The 18,258-nt window shown below is 53.2% G+C and overlaps 1 protein-coding gene across 6 annotated transcripts in view; it reads right to left on the bottom strand.

The window, feature by feature from the left end:
* Nucleotides 1-18,258, bottom strand: part of SCUBE3 (signal peptide, CUB domain and EGF like domain containing 3) — a 137,486-nt gene that overhangs the window by 56,813 nt on the left and 62,415 nt on the right. For 4 of the 6 annotated variants that reach the window (XM_065591723.1, XM_065591718.1, XM_065591722.1 and 1 more), the window contains exons 4-6: nucleotides 16,724-16,858; nucleotides 3,293-3,418; nucleotides 537-653 (exon numbers count right to left, since the gene is read on the bottom strand). In XM_065591723.1, the coding sequence (XP_065447795.1) occupies nucleotides 537-653; nucleotides 3,293-3,418; nucleotides 16,724-16,805 (325 nt within the window). In that variant the 5' untranslated portion in view covers nucleotides 16,806-16,858. The remainder of the gene's footprint in view (nucleotides 1-536; nucleotides 654-3,292; nucleotides 3,419-16,723; nucleotides 16,859-18,258) is intronic. The other 2 variants (XM_065591719.1, XM_065591721.1) reach the window with 1 other exon arrangement.

Genomic DNA, 18,258 nt, shown 5'->3' with positions numbered 1-18,258 from the left:
AGATCTATGTATTAATGAAGCCTGTACAAAAGACTCCCCCACCCTTGCTAGATTACTGAGAAACATCCTCAAACATACTGAGTCCAATTCTAGTCCAGTTCTATTAAACAACCAATTATTGTTGGTCCATTTGAACTAAAGGAGACTCTCCAATTACCGGACACACACACACACACACACACAGACCCACCCACCCCTGTGCTGCCCTTTAGAATACCTAGATTTCTTGTGGGGGGAAAACTCCACAATGTCTTGGAAGCCTGAAGAGTGGGACCCGGAGCCAACTGTTTGGCTGTACAGAGACAGATCAGAGAATAAACCTTTCACAGCAGTGTTGACCCTCTCTATATAGCTCTGGATCCCAGGCTGGTGAGTGTTACAGGTAGGAGAGGGAGCATTCAGTGAACTTCATTGGAGTCTGGGGCAGCAGCCTTGTAAGCAAGTAGTCTTACTGCAAGAGCGCTGAGACCCACAGCCCAGCCAGAGCGCACACATAGACACACACAGGTGTGATCTAAGCTACAGCTCTCACCTACCTATGCACGTTTTCCCATCAGTGTGCAGCACAAACTTCACATGGCAGCCACACTTGGGCCCTTGGTCTGTATCGTCACACGTGTGTTGGCATCCTCCATTTCCATAGTTGCAGGTCACTGCGGGGGGCAAAGAACCCACAGTCAAGAAGTCGGCAACAGCCTAGAGCAGGTTCCAAACATCATCATCTTACGCTTTTGATCTGGAATGCACATGAGCAGGGGAATGCAGGCTGTCTGGAGATTGGAATTGCCACACCAAACAGTCCCTTTATGCCAGCATCCCATCTTCTGCCACACTAAACAATCCATTTAGTCAGGCATCCTGAGCAGGGCACTGGTCCATCTGACCCAGTACCTGATGTTCAAGCCATTTAGATTGTCTCTAGGGATGTGAGAGAGACGTTCTATCCCTACGGCCCTTTCTGTCTCTGGCCTTTCTTCCCAACCTTGGCAGTTTTTGTCATGGGGACATATCTCCCCAGCTCGATTCACATTGGCCAATGCACCATCCCATGGTAGCAACTTTCAGTTAATACCCAACTGGGCCACGTTTAAACTGGTGTCCAAGAGGTGGAAGGCTGAGAGCCGTGTGAGAAAGCCAGCCGAGGTGAGGTGAGAGGAACGAGTGGCTCTAGAGTGAGTCAGATCTAGATCCTGTCACCCTAGGTTGCGAGTTCAAATCCAGCCTAGGGTCAAGATTTTCAGAAGTGACGAGTGATTCTGGGTGCCCGACTTCAGACACTTTAAAGGGGCTTGAATGTCAGAAAGTGCTGAACACCCGCCCATGAAAATCAGAGCCCCTTAAGGTGCCCCAAGTTGGGCCCTCAAAATTGCTAGTTAGTTTTGAAAATCTTGGCCCTGATTGGTAGTGACTGAAAGTTGTTGCCATTTCATCGCTACTTGGAGGACAATACCTTACACAATTCAAAGGGGAAGTAGGGAGCTGGCATCATGGCCTAGTGGTGGGCTTCCTGCCTATGGTGCTGGAGGTCCCAAGTGCAAATCCTAAGGAAACCCAAGTAGCAGAAATGAAAATAATAATTATTAGCTTGGAGCAGGTGGGATTCTCTGGCCTGTGTTATGCAAGAGATCAGACTAGATGATCACAATGGTCCCATTTAGCCTTCAACTCTATAGGAACAGGAACTGATAGGATAGTCCCAAATACACAGAACAACAGGCTTTAGCTCCAAAACTGCTCCGGGAGACCTTGGATGGTTTAAACTTAAAATTTATGAAAGGATTTAAAATCCAGGGTTTGCAGAAATTTTTAAGCTGAGACGTAATTCTACCTAGTAGATTTAGCTGCCCAATTCCCAATCCCCTAAGCAGCTGGGAAAGTCTCAGCCGCAATGGTTAAAAAGAAATCCTCATCAGCCATTTCTAAGTCTCTGACTTTCCCTGCAGAAATCTTAGCAGAACGACACTACCATGGGGTTTCTTGCTTCTTTCTCATAGGCATCTACTACTTGCCAATGCCAGAGAGCAGGCTAGAAGGACCACTGATCTGGTCCAGCATGGTAATGTTTATTCAGAAATAAAAAAATTGTTATTGGAGATGTGTGGGATTTTCAAAAACTCTTATGTCACTTAGGTGCTTTGAAAATCCAACCCGATGTTCTTCAGCAGGCAGTTACTCGCTGCTGAGAACAAATAAAATAACAATCAAATAAATAAAATATTTAAAAAAAAAATTAAAATCTTGGCAGCAGCAGTGAATTCCTGGCCTGAGATCAGAGGGGCTGACAACAGCGAGTCCCCAGGCAGATGATTCTTGTGGTTCTCTGGTGCCAGTCACTAGGGTGAGATAATCTTCTACTTTAAGACTAAAGCTGATCACACAGCAGGCTCAGCCCAGGAAGAGCAGTGAAGTCCATGCAGCGTTATACCAGAGGTGACGCTGACCCGTTGTCTCTGCAAAAGAATGAGCTCTGAAGCTCTGCGAAGAGGGAGCCACGGGATTTAGTAAAGATCTCACTGGGGGATGTTGAGCCGTCGGGACCCCATTTTAATTACTTCTGTATTATCTGGGGTCGCCTCAGCCTGTGCAGGCAGCGGCCCGGGCCCACGGACACAACGGCATAGGCAAACCACTGGAAAGCTGGGCAGGCAGATAGGCGTCTGCAACAGATGCTGCAAGAGCAGTGAAGGAGGCTGGCTGGAAACACGGCCCTTAAACCTCAGGGAATCTCAACCCATTTGGAACCTGGGTGTTATTAAGCTTTTATTAGGAATCAGGATTCCTGGGTTTTATTTCTAGACAGTGGGAGGAAAGTGCAGAGAAGTGGAAGGTGATGTGGTCTAAATGGTTAGAGCTGGGGGGCGAGGAATGGGCGTCAGGGCTCCTGGGTTCTTTACCTGGATCTGTGAGGTCTAGAGCTTAATGCAGGGTGACTGGGAGTCTAGGATTTGGGGTTTTGTCCCCGGACTTGGGAGAGCAGTGTGGTCTAGCACTCAGAGAAGGAGGAGATGGAGTCAGGACTCCTGAGTCTAGCGCTTATTGCGGGAAGTTTGGCCACTAGGGGTCTTAGGTTCATTTCCTTGGGTAGGTGGAGAGGGCGGCCTAGAGCAGGGGGTGGGAGTCTGGAGAGCCACGTATTAGCTTTACAAAGGAATGGTGGTTGCCATGGAGCTGCCTCAAGGCCCAAAGCCCCCTGAGAAAGGTGGGTCTCATGACACGAGGCTGGGCTGGTATCCCCCATGCTGAAGCCATAAGCAAAGGTGGGGAGAGGAGCAGCCAGGCACCGGGCTCTTACATTTGCAGTCCCGCTGGTTCTTGGTGAGCTCAAAGCCCGGACGGCACTCGCAGGCGATGCCCCCCTTGGGGGTCTCCCGGCAGATGTGGGCACAGCCGTGGTTCTTGTTCATGCAGTTCATTCCTTCTAAAAGAGAGAAGAAAACACATAAAAGCGCCACCGCTCCCCGGCAGGGCTCGGGCCATAGGGCCAGGGAGGGTCTGGGATGAAGGGTGAGTTTCTCTCATGCTGGCTGAGATTGAATACAAGATGGTCACTATCTCAGAGGGGCTGGATTACTTGGGCACAGCCTAGAGCCAAGCCCAGCCTGCACTGAAACCTCTGTTGCCTGTGACTGCCTGGGGGAAGCATCCCACAGCCCTGCCTAGCGCTCTCCGAGGACAGTTGTCCACATAGCCAACTAACACAAGCCCCCCTAAAATCCTCTCCTTGCCCCACATGCACCCAACCGCCACCCCAAAATGCCTTTGACTCCCTACAAACCCCTCTTGCCAGCCTGGGACAGATCCAGCCAGGACATGCCTTCCCCATGTTTGAAACCCAGCCCCACCTTCCCCCTCCCACACATGCCATCCATCGCCACCCATCCTTGGCATGCCCATTCCCCATCTCCATCCACCACAGCACCATCACGTCTTCCTCCTGCCCCACTGCCCACTCTCTCTCCGCCCTCAGTACCCATTTCCCCTCCATTCCTGCTTTGCCCACCCTCAACCTCCACCCCATGCTCAGCCCCCACCGTACATCCCCACTGCGCCCCTCTGCACCCAGGGTCCTTCCCCTCTTCCCCTACCCTCCCCCCACTCTGCCTGCTCGCCACCATCCATAGCCCCCCTCCAATTATCCTCCCCTGATTTGGCCTGTGCCTCTGCTCTGCTCCCCAGTGGCTTCCGCAGCAAGGAGCCGTGCCAAGGTGCCCAGGGCTGTTTCCCTGGGAGGGGCTGGACAGCTCTAGGAGGCTGGACTGTCAACATGACAGAGGCAGCATTAGCTGCTGACGTTGCTGTCTGGGCTATCCAGGCTGCAAACTAAACAGGGCGCTGCTGACTCACGACCCTGGATTGTTTTGACTTTTGCTCTGGTGCATGGAGGCGGAGTCCAGAGCTCCGTCCCGAGCCTGACAGCATCCATCACCCTGTATCGGCCACTTGCCATCAACAGGAGCTGGAGCCAGGCTTCCCCCTGGACACAAAGCGCTGGGAGGGCTGGGCGGGCCTGTCACATTGTATGGAGCAGCTGTTGGGGTTACTATGGGGCCTTGATGTTGGCTCCAGCCCAGCTCCAGCCGCCCCAGGGAGTGGGAGGAGCTGCAGGCACCTGGGGTCACAGTGCTGCCCCAACAGCCTGGCCTCAGCCTGACAACAGCAGCCAGCCCCAGGGCAGCATTCAGCCCTGGGGGAGGTTATGTGGGATGGCAGCACTTCCCAGCCAGGCCAGGGGTGAGGCGTGCATGGCACCCTGTCTGCCCACAGTCCCTCCCCACAACCTACAGAGCACTCCACCCCCGTCATGGCGCCTCTTCTGGCACGGAACACCATGGGGGAACGGCTCCCTGCAGGCCAAGCCAAGAAGCACCCTCTGCAGGCCCACGGTTCAGATTTCTGCTGCCGGCAGCAGCGTGGGTCCCTTCCGCTCTTCACTGTCGCTGTTCTTCTTGACAGGCCGCTGCAGGTGGGAGAGGGCTCGACTCTGCACCTGCAGAGCCGTCCCCGCCAGACAGCGGCACGCGACAGCCTCTTCTACACAGGCTGCCACCGCTGACCCATGGCCCTGGTGCGCTGGTGCATGGCCTGGCCTGCCTTCCCCTCGCGGTGCCTTGGCTCCTGGAAGGGGCTGCACAAGATCAGCCTTGAGCCGCACGTGAGACTGCAAAGGCACAAAGGGTCATTCTGTAATGACCAGGCACAAACGCCGCCTGGAGACTGCCAGCGAAGTCTTAGGAAGGCTGCAACTTGGGGGAAGCAGCCCAGCTTATTCCGCAGCTCACGGAGGAAGGCTGCTGTCAAATCACACGCGCTGGCGCCAGGACTTCTGGGTTCTATTCCCAGCCCTGCCAATGGCTCATTGAATTGGCTACAGGGAGTCATTTCTCTTTGCTATGCCTCAGTTTCCCCATTTGTAAAACAGCGGAGAGGGACGCTGGCCCCCGTCCCCTTTGTAAAGCGACGGGTGTGAATTAGCCCAAAGTAAGATTCTTACTGGCCATGAGAGGGACACACACTAGGAGGGGAAAGCAACATCCGGAGGAACATTTTACCCCAACACACCCTATATCTGGCCAGAGAGCCAGTGCATTGGCCTCTCCCAGTGCTGAAAGCCCAGAGCAACCAACCAGGTCTAATCAACCTCCCGGTCCCACTCCCCCAGGTGGCTCCAACCTCCAGCTCAGCTCATCCCATCCCACCCCCACTCAGGGTGGGGTTGACCAAGACGCAGCCCCAATCCCGTCAAGGCTGGGCCCCTGAGGAGAGCAGAGATCCAGCCAGCTCAGACCCATGATGGAGCATCTCAGACTCAACTAGGCCTGGCCCAATGTGATCAACACGTGTTGGACTGCTGTGTCTTTGATACACATCGCAGACCTCGCTGATGCTGATGGGGCTGCCTTTCATTCCAGCTCAATGGAAGAAGCAACTAAGCTCCTTTATGGAGGAAGGTAACAAATATTAGAAGCCATTGCCCAAGGCGCTGGGCTGCACTGACTTGGAGAACATAAGAGGGGGTTCCCTGGGGACCAGTTACAGATGCAGGAGGTGAGGGCATTGATTGGTTGCAGCTGTGTGTGGGTGTGCGAGGCAGAAAGCCCGAGAAGCAGTCATGAGCATGGCCCTGAGAGGGAGCAGACCCAGAACTCCTTGGGGCACAGGACTGGCCGGTGAGGCAGGCTTGAGAATTGCGAGCAAGGAAATGCTGGTCTGTGCTGGGTTCAGGGAACCAGGACTTCGCATGCCTTCTCAGTAAAGCAATAGGATTGCACCAAACAAATACCGACTCAGATGATCCATTTCTCCTCCTACTGGAAACAACCTGCCAAGGGCCTTGAATATTGGCTAGGCGCTCAGGCCAAGGGATAACAGAACAGTAACTCGTCATCTCAGGGTGGGCCATACGGGGCCTGGGCCTACCAGGGCAGACACGCTAGTGTTGCGGGAATGCCCTGCAGGGGCTACCTGCAAGGGAAGCTTCCCAGAGCCATGCCCCATGCGCAAGCGAGGAGATTGGAACAGGGCGGGTATGGTTGTGATTAGAGGCTCACACACACACACACACACACACACACACAATCAGAGCATTGTTTATGCTGGGTAATAAAGCGCCCAGAGAGAGGGGAAAGGAGCTGGGGACCAGGCAGCGGCAGCTCGCATTCCCATTTCAATGTGTGCCCCAGGGGATTCCTAAGGCAGCAGCGTGGTGCGAGCGGCAAGGTAACTTCTGTCTGTGCCCATAAGCTGCATGAAGTGTTGACAACCGAAGCAGGATTTACATCCTGGCTGCCCTGAGGAGCAGCAAGGGAAAGGGCAGAGGGGGGAGGGTTTGGGGAGCTGCTGGGCTTATGGCTCGTTATTTTAGCCATGCCCCCCCCTCCCCTGCCCCCACACACGCTTCCCTCGGGACAGTCTCCTTTTCCTCTCTGCCCCCACTGCCTGTCCCCTGACTCGGTCCTGGCCCCGAGGCCGAGGAGCTGCTGACGGCTAGAGCCAGACGGGAGACAAGGAAAGGTCACCTGTAACCTCAGCCGCAAAAAGCTGGGTCCAGCGGGTGCTGAATGGAGCATTGACAGGAGTTTATATAACATTTAACAAAACCCACAGCCAGCCGGGGAGAGTGCAGGGACCTGGGGTGGGTACACACACAGCCGGTTCCAGGAAGAGATTCCATGCTGAGCGCTCAGACCCCACCAGTCTGCCCGCCGTGATGCGGCCAATTCAAGGGGAGGGCTCTGGCTCCCTCTGGGGAACGCAGAGTTGCAAACCCAGGGCCTTCTTGGGGTGCTTTATGGTGGGGAAAGGGGAACTAACTGTGTGAACATTTCGTGGGCGCCGCAGGGCAGGTGACTGGCTCGGCTTAGAGGTGTCAGCAACGGCAGCCTTTCCGAAGGGAACTCACTGGAAAATGAGCCAGCAGCTAAGAAAATGGGGGATCCCAAGGGGAAGGGTGTTGGGAGAAGGCACCTCAGGGGGTTGGAGTACCTTGAATAGGGTCAGTGAGATGTCCCACATGCTAAGAGGCACCCTGCTGAAAAAAACACAGAGGGGAGGTGGGGTAGAGGCAGGCCTCGGGGTTCTGTTCTCAGCCTGAGGAGGGGAGTGATGTCCAGTGGTTAGAGCAGGGGGAGCTGGGAGTCAGGACTCCGGGGTTCTAGTCCTGGTTTGAGGACTGGAGTGATGCCTAGTGATCAGAGCAGGGAGGGGACTGGGATTCAGGGCTCCTGGGCTATATTCCTACTTCTCAGCCCTCCGGGTGCCTCCATTAAACTCATTTTTCACATGAGGACAGCCCGGGCTTCTCTGCCCCACATGGAGGCGCCGAGGCTGTGACGTACTTGGCAGCACACAGTATTAAGCAGTTGCCCATTAAGAGCAGGGCTGCAGGAGGTTGTGCCCTTTATGAAATGCCTCAGCATTCCTCTCTGACCCCCAGGGCTTTGCTAGCAGAGAGGGATGTGTCCTGGCCTTTCTGAAGCCAACTCTGACCGTCCCTCCTCAAAGGGAAAGGCCAAAGTCCCCTGCCACAGTGCCTGCTCCCATCCTGCGTCTCTCGCCTTTTACTGCTACATTTTAATTGTCTCTCTTTAGAAACTTGGGCTCCACAGTCTCCTTTCCAGGTCACATAAACCCAGCACCCAGAGGCAAACATGGATCCATGCACAACATAGGGTCACTCCAGGGAGCCAGGGTAGGTCTATAACATGGTCGGAGGCCCGTCTTCTTGCCCTGAGCCCATGCCTTTCCCAGCGGGAGGCACTCGGAGGCAGGGTGCAATGCACTGGAGCAGGGCAACGGGAGGGGTGGGGCGATTCTTTCCCAGGTAGATCAGCACCGGCATCAAGGTGGCTACATGAAGAGGTGAATATGCGGGGGCAGACCCGAAGGAGCATTCTGCCCAGCATGCATGGACAAGCTGCAGTGTGGATGGAGCAACTGCCCCCCCACGGGTCTGGCTGTACAGCAGCGGGGACGGTTCACATCCGCCATCACGCCCCTGCCTCTCCACTGTCACAGAACAAGCAGGGAAGCCCCTGGGATTTCCCCATTACAAATCCATAGCTGACAAGGGCTTGTGTGGTCACTTCCATATTAGTGCCAACGTCCATGGGGCCTAGACTCCAGTCGTTCCACACCCCGGCTGTGTCCCAGATCACCAAGGACTGCATGGGAGGAACACAGCACCGGGCAGTGTTCTGGCAGTGGCTGGGGATAGGTGCACGGGCGGGGTTGGCAGAAGTGTACCCACAGTGTATTAATGGCAATGAACCAAGGGCTCCAGGGCTCGCCGTGCCGTATTCTTCCACTCTAAGGGACTTCCTCCTCCAAGCCTAGCTGGGGTTGCAGGTGGGTCCTGAGTGAGTGGCTGGGGGACATGGGAACTGATACTGTTTTTTGGAGGGATGGGCTGCCTGTTGCCAGCCTTAGGGGAGGCAGGTTCTGCAGTGCCAGGGCTCTGGCTGCGGTACAGTCGGTTGGGTTTTTTGACCCTGCGCTCTCGTCTCACTTCTTTGGATCCCCCTGAGGCTGCACCGGCAGTCCGTGCAGAAGGGGTTAAAGCAGCTAGGCCTGGACCCTGTCTGCCTTACACATGCTGTCCTCGCATCACCTACATGGCAAATCCAGCGCAGCTCTGCTCCAGATAATGGTGATCATCTCTAATTGCAGTGGCAGGCAAGCTGTCCGTAATTATAACCATCCTGTGTTCAAACCACACCAGTCCTGGCCTCCGCGCTGGCTCTGAAAACCGCCACTGTGCTCAGAACCGAGCTCCTTTTCAGTGGCCCTTATTTTGTCCCTGGAGTGAGATTCCTCTCTCCGGTCTTACTGCTCAATCTCTCCTTTAATACCAAGTACCAGGCCTGCCTGGCCAGCCCCTGCCCTCTGAGATCTGCTCTGCACACGCAGTACTTCTGAGCTGTTTGTTGGTGGGAAAAGCAGCCACAGCCCTTTGCCTCTCATCCAAACGGTGGCTTGTCTTGCTTTTTACTGCTTCAATTTACTACCAGCCATAGTTTATGCAACCTGCAGCCACACCACCTTGGGTTCTGATCCTGGCAGCTCTCACCAGCTAAGCTGGGTTAAGACATAGTTGGGAGACCTCCAAAAATAACCCCAGGGCTGCCGAGAGGGCCCGTTGCTGACTGTCTCCTCCAAGTCAGTACTGATGCAATGCCCAAGGATGGTGCAGCTTCAGGACATGTGCCGTCATTAAATATGCCCTAGGATTTCATGTAAGAGCAGGAGAATTTTTGTTCTGGCATGCTGGCCCAGCTCCAGGTTAGGAGAGCTGCAGCTGGCAACTTCACCTGAGCGTAGGATTCTTCTCCACTCGCTCCCCTAAAGCGTCATGCTGAGCTGTTAGACAGCGGCTGCCTTCCATCCCGGGGATGCCTGCGCGTCCAGGGGGGAGGCAGCAATTCCCCTGCATCTGGCCTGTAAAATGCTTGGCACTATAGAGAATGTAAGTTACTACATACACACTACTGTGGAGAGTTATTAACAGAAGACTCCGGCAGCCACGGTAGAAGTCAGGACAGGTAACTGGAATCTCCTTTGGTAACAGGTGCCTCCTGGGAGCCACATTGCACGTTCACACTAGAAGAAGAAGTGTGAACTGCCCTGCTTCACGTCCCGATCCGTCACCTTTGTCCCATCAATGCCTTGGGTCTCACAGCAGGCACCACGTTCTTGAACAGCATAATCTCACCCCGCTGCGCAAGAGTCTCCCACGCAGAGATTCTCCCAGAGACTCTCTCTGCTCAAGTCTCTCCCAGCTGAGCCCCACTTGGCTTGTGCCTTCCCTGCTTGCACCCCTCCTTCATGCCATGCTGGAACCAGGCCCCTTGTTCACAGCTGTGCAAGACATGGGGAACGCAGGGAAGGCACCGTCACGCCAGCACTCAGCCATCTGTCCGCCAGCTCACAGCCATGCCCCTCCCCTGGCATCCTGCGTGCCACGCTGAAATGCAGCAGGCCCAGCTCCCTTGCGTACACCAGCAAGGCCCTGTGCAGGCTGTCAATTTACTGACCTCTATCCCCTCTTTGAAGCTCACATCTCACCATCCTTTTCCCTCCCCTAAGCACGTTCCGCTCTCAGCGAAGGACCCCCCACCTCTAGAACTCACTCGCTGCAGAAGATGCATTTATTGTGTCTTGGTTCTGGTTCTCCTAAATCTGCAGTCACACCCCGGCCACAGCCACAGCTTCAAGGCTTCCCTTGCTACCAGCCTCCAGGTGCGAGGCAATAACAACTCATAAAAAGAGGACGATTAAACCTCATGCTGCAGGGACACTGGTTGATCACCCATAGAAGGTCAGGACGGTCTCTTCCTGTGCCTCCCCACCATCTGCATTGTCCAACTGGCCAGGTACATTATGGGCTTTTCCTCTCTGTTCACTGAATCGCCTGGTATTGCCCATACTTGGAGGCAGGAGAGCGGACTTAATGGCCAGTTCTGATCCTGTACTGCACAGACCGCCTTCCCAGGTTTCTTAATCATTCCTTCCGCACCTCCGTCGCCAGAATGGGATTAGGGTTCTGAGGAGCGCAGCTTTGCCAGGAAGGCAGGATTCCTTCTGGATCAGCCACAGAAACCTCACACCTGCCTGTTCCTGCACTTCCCACTTGCCTCCTGCTTCCTGCCAGCCGAGTAATCCTCCCCTCTTTTAGCCAATGTTTCCTGCTCCTTAAACCATTTATCTATAGACACGCAACTCCGGCTGATAATAAAGGTAAACCCAACTGCTGAAAGAGGCAGATGGGGGAAGGAAGTGGGGAGGGCAGCTTTAATGATGATTTAACTCAGACTGTGAGCTGCTGCTGGGTATTTTCCACCCATTCAAAAGAAGCTGAGCAAGTGTAGAGATGCCAAGAAAACCGGAGACCCAACATAAGTCAGGGGGTTTGGGGCTCAGTCTGAGGGTTGATTTGTTTGGGGCAGAAGGCAGGGGCTTGCATTACTCCTCTGGGTTATCACACTGGGGTTCAGTCCAGCCGAGACACACAGGAGCCTCAGAATTTGGCCTTTCCTTATCTTCCCCTCTGCTGGTGGCTGGGATTGACTGCAGTGATCTCCCTCCGCCTGTGGGTGGGAGCCCCCAGCTGTCTTCAACGCTGGACACCAATGCCGCGACAGGAGGCTGCAGTCTCCCCAAATGAGTCAACAGCGCCACCGACCCAAGCTCCGCCAACGACATACCCAGAGGCTCTTGTGCAGCAGCCCGCAGTGCTGTCACCAAGGGATCAATGATTTGAGGCACCTCCATGTATGGGCTGCCCAGCGTTAAGCACACTGCGGACCTGGCTTTCAGAAGCCCTGACCACCCACAGCTCTAACTGAAGCCAATGGGAGTGGCAAGCGCGCAGCACCTCCGCTAAAAAAATAAATCAAGCCCCGGGCATCTCAAGCTGGCCTCTTCGAATCAGTGCTGGCTGAGCCCAACACAAGATACTCCCGTGAACAGGTTCCTATGCTGGACCCAGCCCTGCCATGGGGAGTCCAGCTGTCAAGTAAGGAGGGAGAGAGACCAGCAGAAAGAAGAGCAGCAAGGATAGGTGAGCCCAAGCACGAGGAGGGTGGAGAGCAGCATACTGGAGTGGAAGGGAGAGAATGAGAAGCAGAGGAGAAAGAGAGAGGAAGAGATGGAGAAGATAACAGAGGGAAGGGAACGAGTCCAGTGGAAAGGTTCCCGTACAGCCGGAGGACTCTGGGCAGGTTCACTCCACCCTCCTCCTCACGCCCCTCCTCTACTTGTGCTACATTGATGACATCTTCATCATATGGACCCACGGGAAGGAGGCCCTTGAAGAATTCCTGGATTTCAACAATTTCCACTCCACCATCAACCTCAGCATGGACCAGTCCATGCAAGAGATCCACTTCCTGGACACTACAGTGCAAATAAGTGATGGTCACATAACCACCACCCTATACCGGAAACCTACTGACCGCTATTCTTACCTACATGCCTCTAGGTTCCATCCAGGACACATCACATGATCCATTGTCTACAGCCAAGCCCTAAAATACAACTGCATTTGCTCCAATCCTACAAGATCTTTATCAAGCATTCTTAAAACTACAATACCCACCTGGGGAAGTGAGGAAACGGATTGACAGAGTGAGATGGATACCCAGAAGTCACTTACTACAGGACAGGCCCGAAAGGGAAAATAACAGACCACCACTGGCCATCACGTACAGCCCCCAGATAAAACCTCTCCAGCACATCATCAGTGATCTACAACCTATCCTGGAAAACGAACCCCCACTCTCACAGACCTTGGGAGGCAGGCCAGTCCTCGCTTACAGACAGCCCCCCAACCTGAAGCAAATACTCACCAGCAACTACACACCACACCACAGAAACACTAATCCAGGAACCAATCCCTGTAACAAACCCCGTTGCCTACTCTGTCCCCATATCTACTCTAGCAACACCATCATAGGATCTAGTCGCATCATCAGGTGCTCATTCATAGAATCATAGAATCATAGAATCATAGAATATCAGAGTTGGAAGGGACCTCAAGAGGTCATCTAGTCCAACCCCCTGCTCAAAGCAGGACCAATTCCCAGCTAAATCATCCCAGCCAGGGCTTTGTCAAGCCGGGCCTTAAAAACCTCCAAGGAAGGAGACTCCACCACCTCCCTAGGTAACGCATTCCAGTGTTTCACCACCCTCCTAGTGAAATAGTTTTTCCTGATATCCAACCTGGACCTCCCCCACCGCAACTTGAGACCATTGCTCCTTGTTCTGTCCTCTGCCACCACTGAGAACAGCCGAGCTCCATCCTCTTTGGAACTCCCCTTCAGGTAGTTGAAGGCTGCTATCAAATCCCCCCTCATTCTTCTCTTCTGGAGACTAAACAATCCCAGTTCTCTCAGCCTCTCCTCATAAGTCATGTGCTCCAGACCCCTAATCATTTTTGTTGCCCTCCGCTGGACTCTTTCCAATTTTTCCACATCCTTCTTGTAGTGTGGGGCCCAAAACTGGACACAGTATTCCAGATGAGGCCTCACCAATGTCGAATAAAGGGGAACGATCACGTTCCTCGATCTGCTGGCAATGCCCCTACTTATACAGCCCAAAATGCCGTTAGCCTTCTTGGCAACAAGAGCACACTGTTGACTCATATCCAGCTTCTCGTCCACTGTGACCCCTAGGTCCTTTTCAGCAGAACTGCTACCTAGCCATTCGGTCCCTAGTCTGTAGCAGTGCATGGGATTCTTCCGTCCTAAGTGCAGGACTCTGCACTTGTCCTTGTTGAACCTCATCAGGTTTTTTTCTGCCCAATCCTCTAATTTGTCTAGGTCCCTCTGTATCCGATCCCTACCCTCTAGTGTATCTACCACGCCTCCTAGTTTAGTGTCATCTGCAAACTTGCTGAGAGTGCAGTCCACACCATCCTCCAGATCATTCATCTGCACATCTACTAATGTGATATATGCCATCATGTGTCAGCAATGCCCTTCTGCCAAACCAGACAGTCACTACATAAAAGAATAAATGGACACATATCGGACATCAGGAATGGTAACACACAAAAGCCAGTAGGAGAACACTTCAATCTCCCTGGACATTCAATAACAGATTTAAAAGTAGCCATCCTTCAACAAAAAAAAACTTAAAAAAACAGACTTCAAAGAGAAGATGCAGAAGTAAAATTCATTTGCAAACTTAACACCATTAATTTGGGCTTGAATAGGGACTGGGAGTGGCTGGCTCATTACAAAAGCAATTTTCCCTCTCTTGGTATTGACAACTCCTCATCAATTATTGGGAGTGGACCACATCCACCCTGACTGAATTGGCCTTGTCATCAGTGGTTCTCCACTTGTAAGGTAACTCCATTCTCTTCATGTGCCAGTATATTTATGCTTGTGTCTGTGATTTTCACTCCCTGCATCTGAAGAAGTGGGTTTTTTACCCATGAAAGCTTATGCCCAAATAAATCTGTTAGTCTTTAAGGTGCCACCGGACTCCTAGTTGTTTTTGTGGATACAGACTAACATGGCTATCCCCGATACTAAGCAGTGATGTGTATCGCCTGGGCGTGGAGCCCCCTGACCAGTCTTAATCTCCACGCCAGCTCTCACAGAACAAGGAGGGCCTTCAGTCTGGAGGAAGTTGGCCAGGCTCAGACACTTTCAACACGAGGCTGGCACTGTAGCCAGATCCAGCGCACAGCCGCTAAACTTGAAGAAGAGAAATGCCTAGCACGGTAGATAGCGTCTCAGCCTCCATGCTGGTCACAAGGGGGAGATCACAAGTGCGAGAGCATGAGCCTCTAGAGTTTGAGTTAAAGGGCCAGTCCTGCAGCTGGGCACTGTAAAGGACTCATTTCTTCTGTGGACCGGGCACAGAGGGGACGCCTAATATTGAACGGCGGGTTACAATAGCACGTTCCCGGCCTTAAATAATCCTCATGGCTCAGTTCACCTGAATCATCCCCATTTTAAACAGGCGCAGCAGGGAAGGGACTCACCCACGTTCACACCGTGAGTCACAGTGGGAGAGAGAAAAGCAACTCCCGACTCCTAATGCTCCGCTCTAACCACCAGACACGCACTGAGTCAGAACCAGGATCAGAACTCAGGAGGTCCCGGTTCAACCCACTAAACCACACTGTTCTTTTGGAATCTGGCACCAGGCGGGTAAAATTCAAGTGGAAACTCAAAGGATAAAAGCTGCTACATGGGCTTTTGCAGCCAGGGAAGCCGGGAGAGAAAGAGCAAACCCAAACGGATTCTTGCCAAGCAGAAAAGACAAAACCTAGTGAAACAAACCCCCTCTATTCTCCAGCATACCTAAGAGGCTACTTCGAACAATAGGGAATTAGAACCGACAAGGAGACAGCAGGATCAACACAAGTACTGGCAAGCGAAGATGAGTCCTGTGGATTGGCGTGCAGAGTTTTTTGGTACCTTTTCCTTTAATAAAAGGTCCTGTATATGGATTAACGTCTTCCGTTTGCTATTATTGTTTCGGATGCCTTATTAAAGGGCCTGCAAGGTCTTTGATACATGGATCAAAGAGCTGGTCTAGTTTCGTTTGCAAATGACTCCAGACCCTCCACAAAAACTTTCCCAACAGCCAGCATCCAAACACAGCAGCCCATATGCCCACCAAAGCAGCTGCTGAGAACGACTGCCCCACTGGTGTAAAACCGAACTGGCCACGCTCAACGTCTGCTGTGGCACAGCATGACAGGCGTCTTGCTCTATTAAGTGTCTAGAATGCTTGGCTGCAAAGGCTGTTCCACCCGCTGACTTGACATGACCTGGCATGACAACCATTCCCACCCACCCCTTCACCAGTGGTGGAAGAATGGAAGCCATAAAGGAGGCAGATGCCTTGGTATGATGCCAGATACCATGGTGATGGGCATGGTATAAATCCCCAGATAAAGTAAATTAGCTACAGGTGCTGGAACTAGGGGTGCTGCCACATCCCCTGGCTTGAAGTAGTAATAACAACCCAAATACATCGTTTCTGCCTTCAGCACCCCTACTATTAAAATTGTTCCGGCACCACTGATTAGACAGAGGAAATAGCCAATAAGTCCTGTGTTTAAGGAGAACTGATGGTGCTTTAACCCTGTGATGCTGAGAGGTGGGTTTGCTAATGAGCTGCTCACAACAGGCCTTTTGCCACAATGTGGGTAATGAACTCTCTGCCAGGGCTAGGATACACCCAGCAGGATGGGAAGACCAAGGCTCACCAATATCCAGCCTCGGCCATTACAAGCGACGGATGCTCACTCGGTCCCAATAGCCGATTCCCACTGTGGGCCTCCGAAGGCAGTGACTGGACCCCACCATCCCAGCTGATGTGCAAAGGGGTCAGTCCCAGCCCTGCGCTAGGGAGCGGTTCAACTCTTTGCACATGAGCGACAGTCATCGTGGCTAAGACCTTGTTTACATCGTTGGAATCAGGGCCAATTCCCGATCAACGGCCAGCCACCAAGGTAGCTCCAGAGTGGCCAAAGGGTGGCTTTGCCCATCTACAGCAGGGATCTGCGCTGGTGCAGCTATGCCAGAGGCTGTACTCCCAAGCGTAGACAAGGCCTATAGATCATGGCCCCTCTCTAGTCTGAGACACCATCAGCGTCCAAGCGATTGCCCATCTTCCTTGCACACTCCAGTCTGTAAAGGAGATGCTGGAGGCAGGGGGAAGCGCTCAGTAACTGGGCTGGGAGCGAGAGCCGTTAAAGACCAACCTTCCGGGCGCTGGATACAGGTGTGCTGGTTGTCACTCAGGAAGAAGCCGTCCCGGCAGTGGCATTCGTAGCTCCCCATCATGTTGACGCAGGTCTGTTGGCAGCCGCCGTTCCCCTCCGAGCACTCATCCAGATCTGCCAGGGCAAGCGAGAGAGGGAATGAGTGCGACGTTCACCACCACCACGCATTCACCCTCCGTCTAAGGACACCATCCCCTACAGCATGGTGCTAGTACACCAGAGTACCAGATTGTGTTCTAATCCCTAGGGACTCCCATAGGAGCTTGCAGTGGGACCTGCCAGTGCTTTAGATAAATGGCTGAAAGTCATCTCAGTATTATAAATGGGGAAACTGAGGCACATAGCGGTTACATGAGGGGCAGCATTTCTCAGTGGCTAGGGCACTGGGCTGGGAAACAGAACACCTGGGTTCTGTTTCTGACTCTGCCACTAACACACTGTGGAGCCTTGAATATGTTACTTCCTCTCTCTGTGCCTTGACTGATCCCTCTGTACAAATTGGGCTGGGGTACTTATCCTCTCGTGTAAAACACTGCGGAACAGGCACTAAGGATGTTAAAAGTAGGGTTAATTAAGCCTTACAACTCCTCTAGCAGGTCTAATCCCTGCTCTATACATGGGGAAACCGAGGCACAGAGCCACAATATGATTTATCCCAGGAAGTCTGTGGCAGACGTGGAAAAAGAACCCAGGAGTCCTGACTCTCAGGTCCCTGTTCTAGCTGCAAGACACTACACTGGCTCTGAAGCTCAATTCCCTCCCTCTATGAATATGTAAGTGGCCAGGTTTTTGTCTGCTAGACCCCTGGGAAGCCTCTTGCTGTACCTGACACACCTGCTGGGTGCTCAGCACTTCTGAACAGCCAGACCATTTATTCACAGCCGGTGCCTGAATACGCACTATGGAGCCTCACTTTAGGCACTGGGTTTAAACATCGGAGCCCAAACGCTGCCCAGCCAACTTCTCTGGCCCTTTTACGGGCCTGAAAACGCCAGGCGTTTGTTACTCGGAGCAGGGAAACCTCAGCTCAGTGCTCGCTCGGAGAATTAATTCTGAAGAGACTCAAATCCCCAGCAGCCTCATCTCACCGCTGCCCTCTTGCCTATTTAAGTTTAATACAACGAAGCTCAAAGGCTGTTTACTCGTCAAGCGCGTCTGGCTTAGCATCAGCCTGGTTGGCCTCCCTTGCTCCATACCCTGGCCAAGAGGCGACTTGCTTTCCAAACTGTCCTCTGGAGAATGGAGTCCCCTAGTGCCCCCAGCACAAGTACAGCATGAGCAGAGATTGTGGAAGTTTTACACACACACACACACACACACACACACTTGCAATGGCTAACAAAGGTCTGGTGAGCACCCCCGGTAATGCTGAGCTTGTGAACCGGATGTCTGACCACCATGACCCTCCCCCCACTCCAACTCATTGCAAACCATGGGTCAGGTTGTTCAAGCTGAACCAAGGCAGTTAGCCCCACGGTTCCCACTGACCCCCAGTGTCAGCGTTCAGCATCTCA

Source organism: Chrysemys picta, chromosome 4 (assembly GCF_011386835.1).
Source record: "Chrysemys picta bellii isolate R12L10 chromosome 4, ASM1138683v2, whole genome shotgun sequence".
Taxonomy (NCBI): Eukaryota; Metazoa; Chordata; order Testudines; family Emydidae; genus Chrysemys; species Chrysemys picta.
This window is presented reverse-complemented; position numbering and strand designations above follow the sequence as displayed.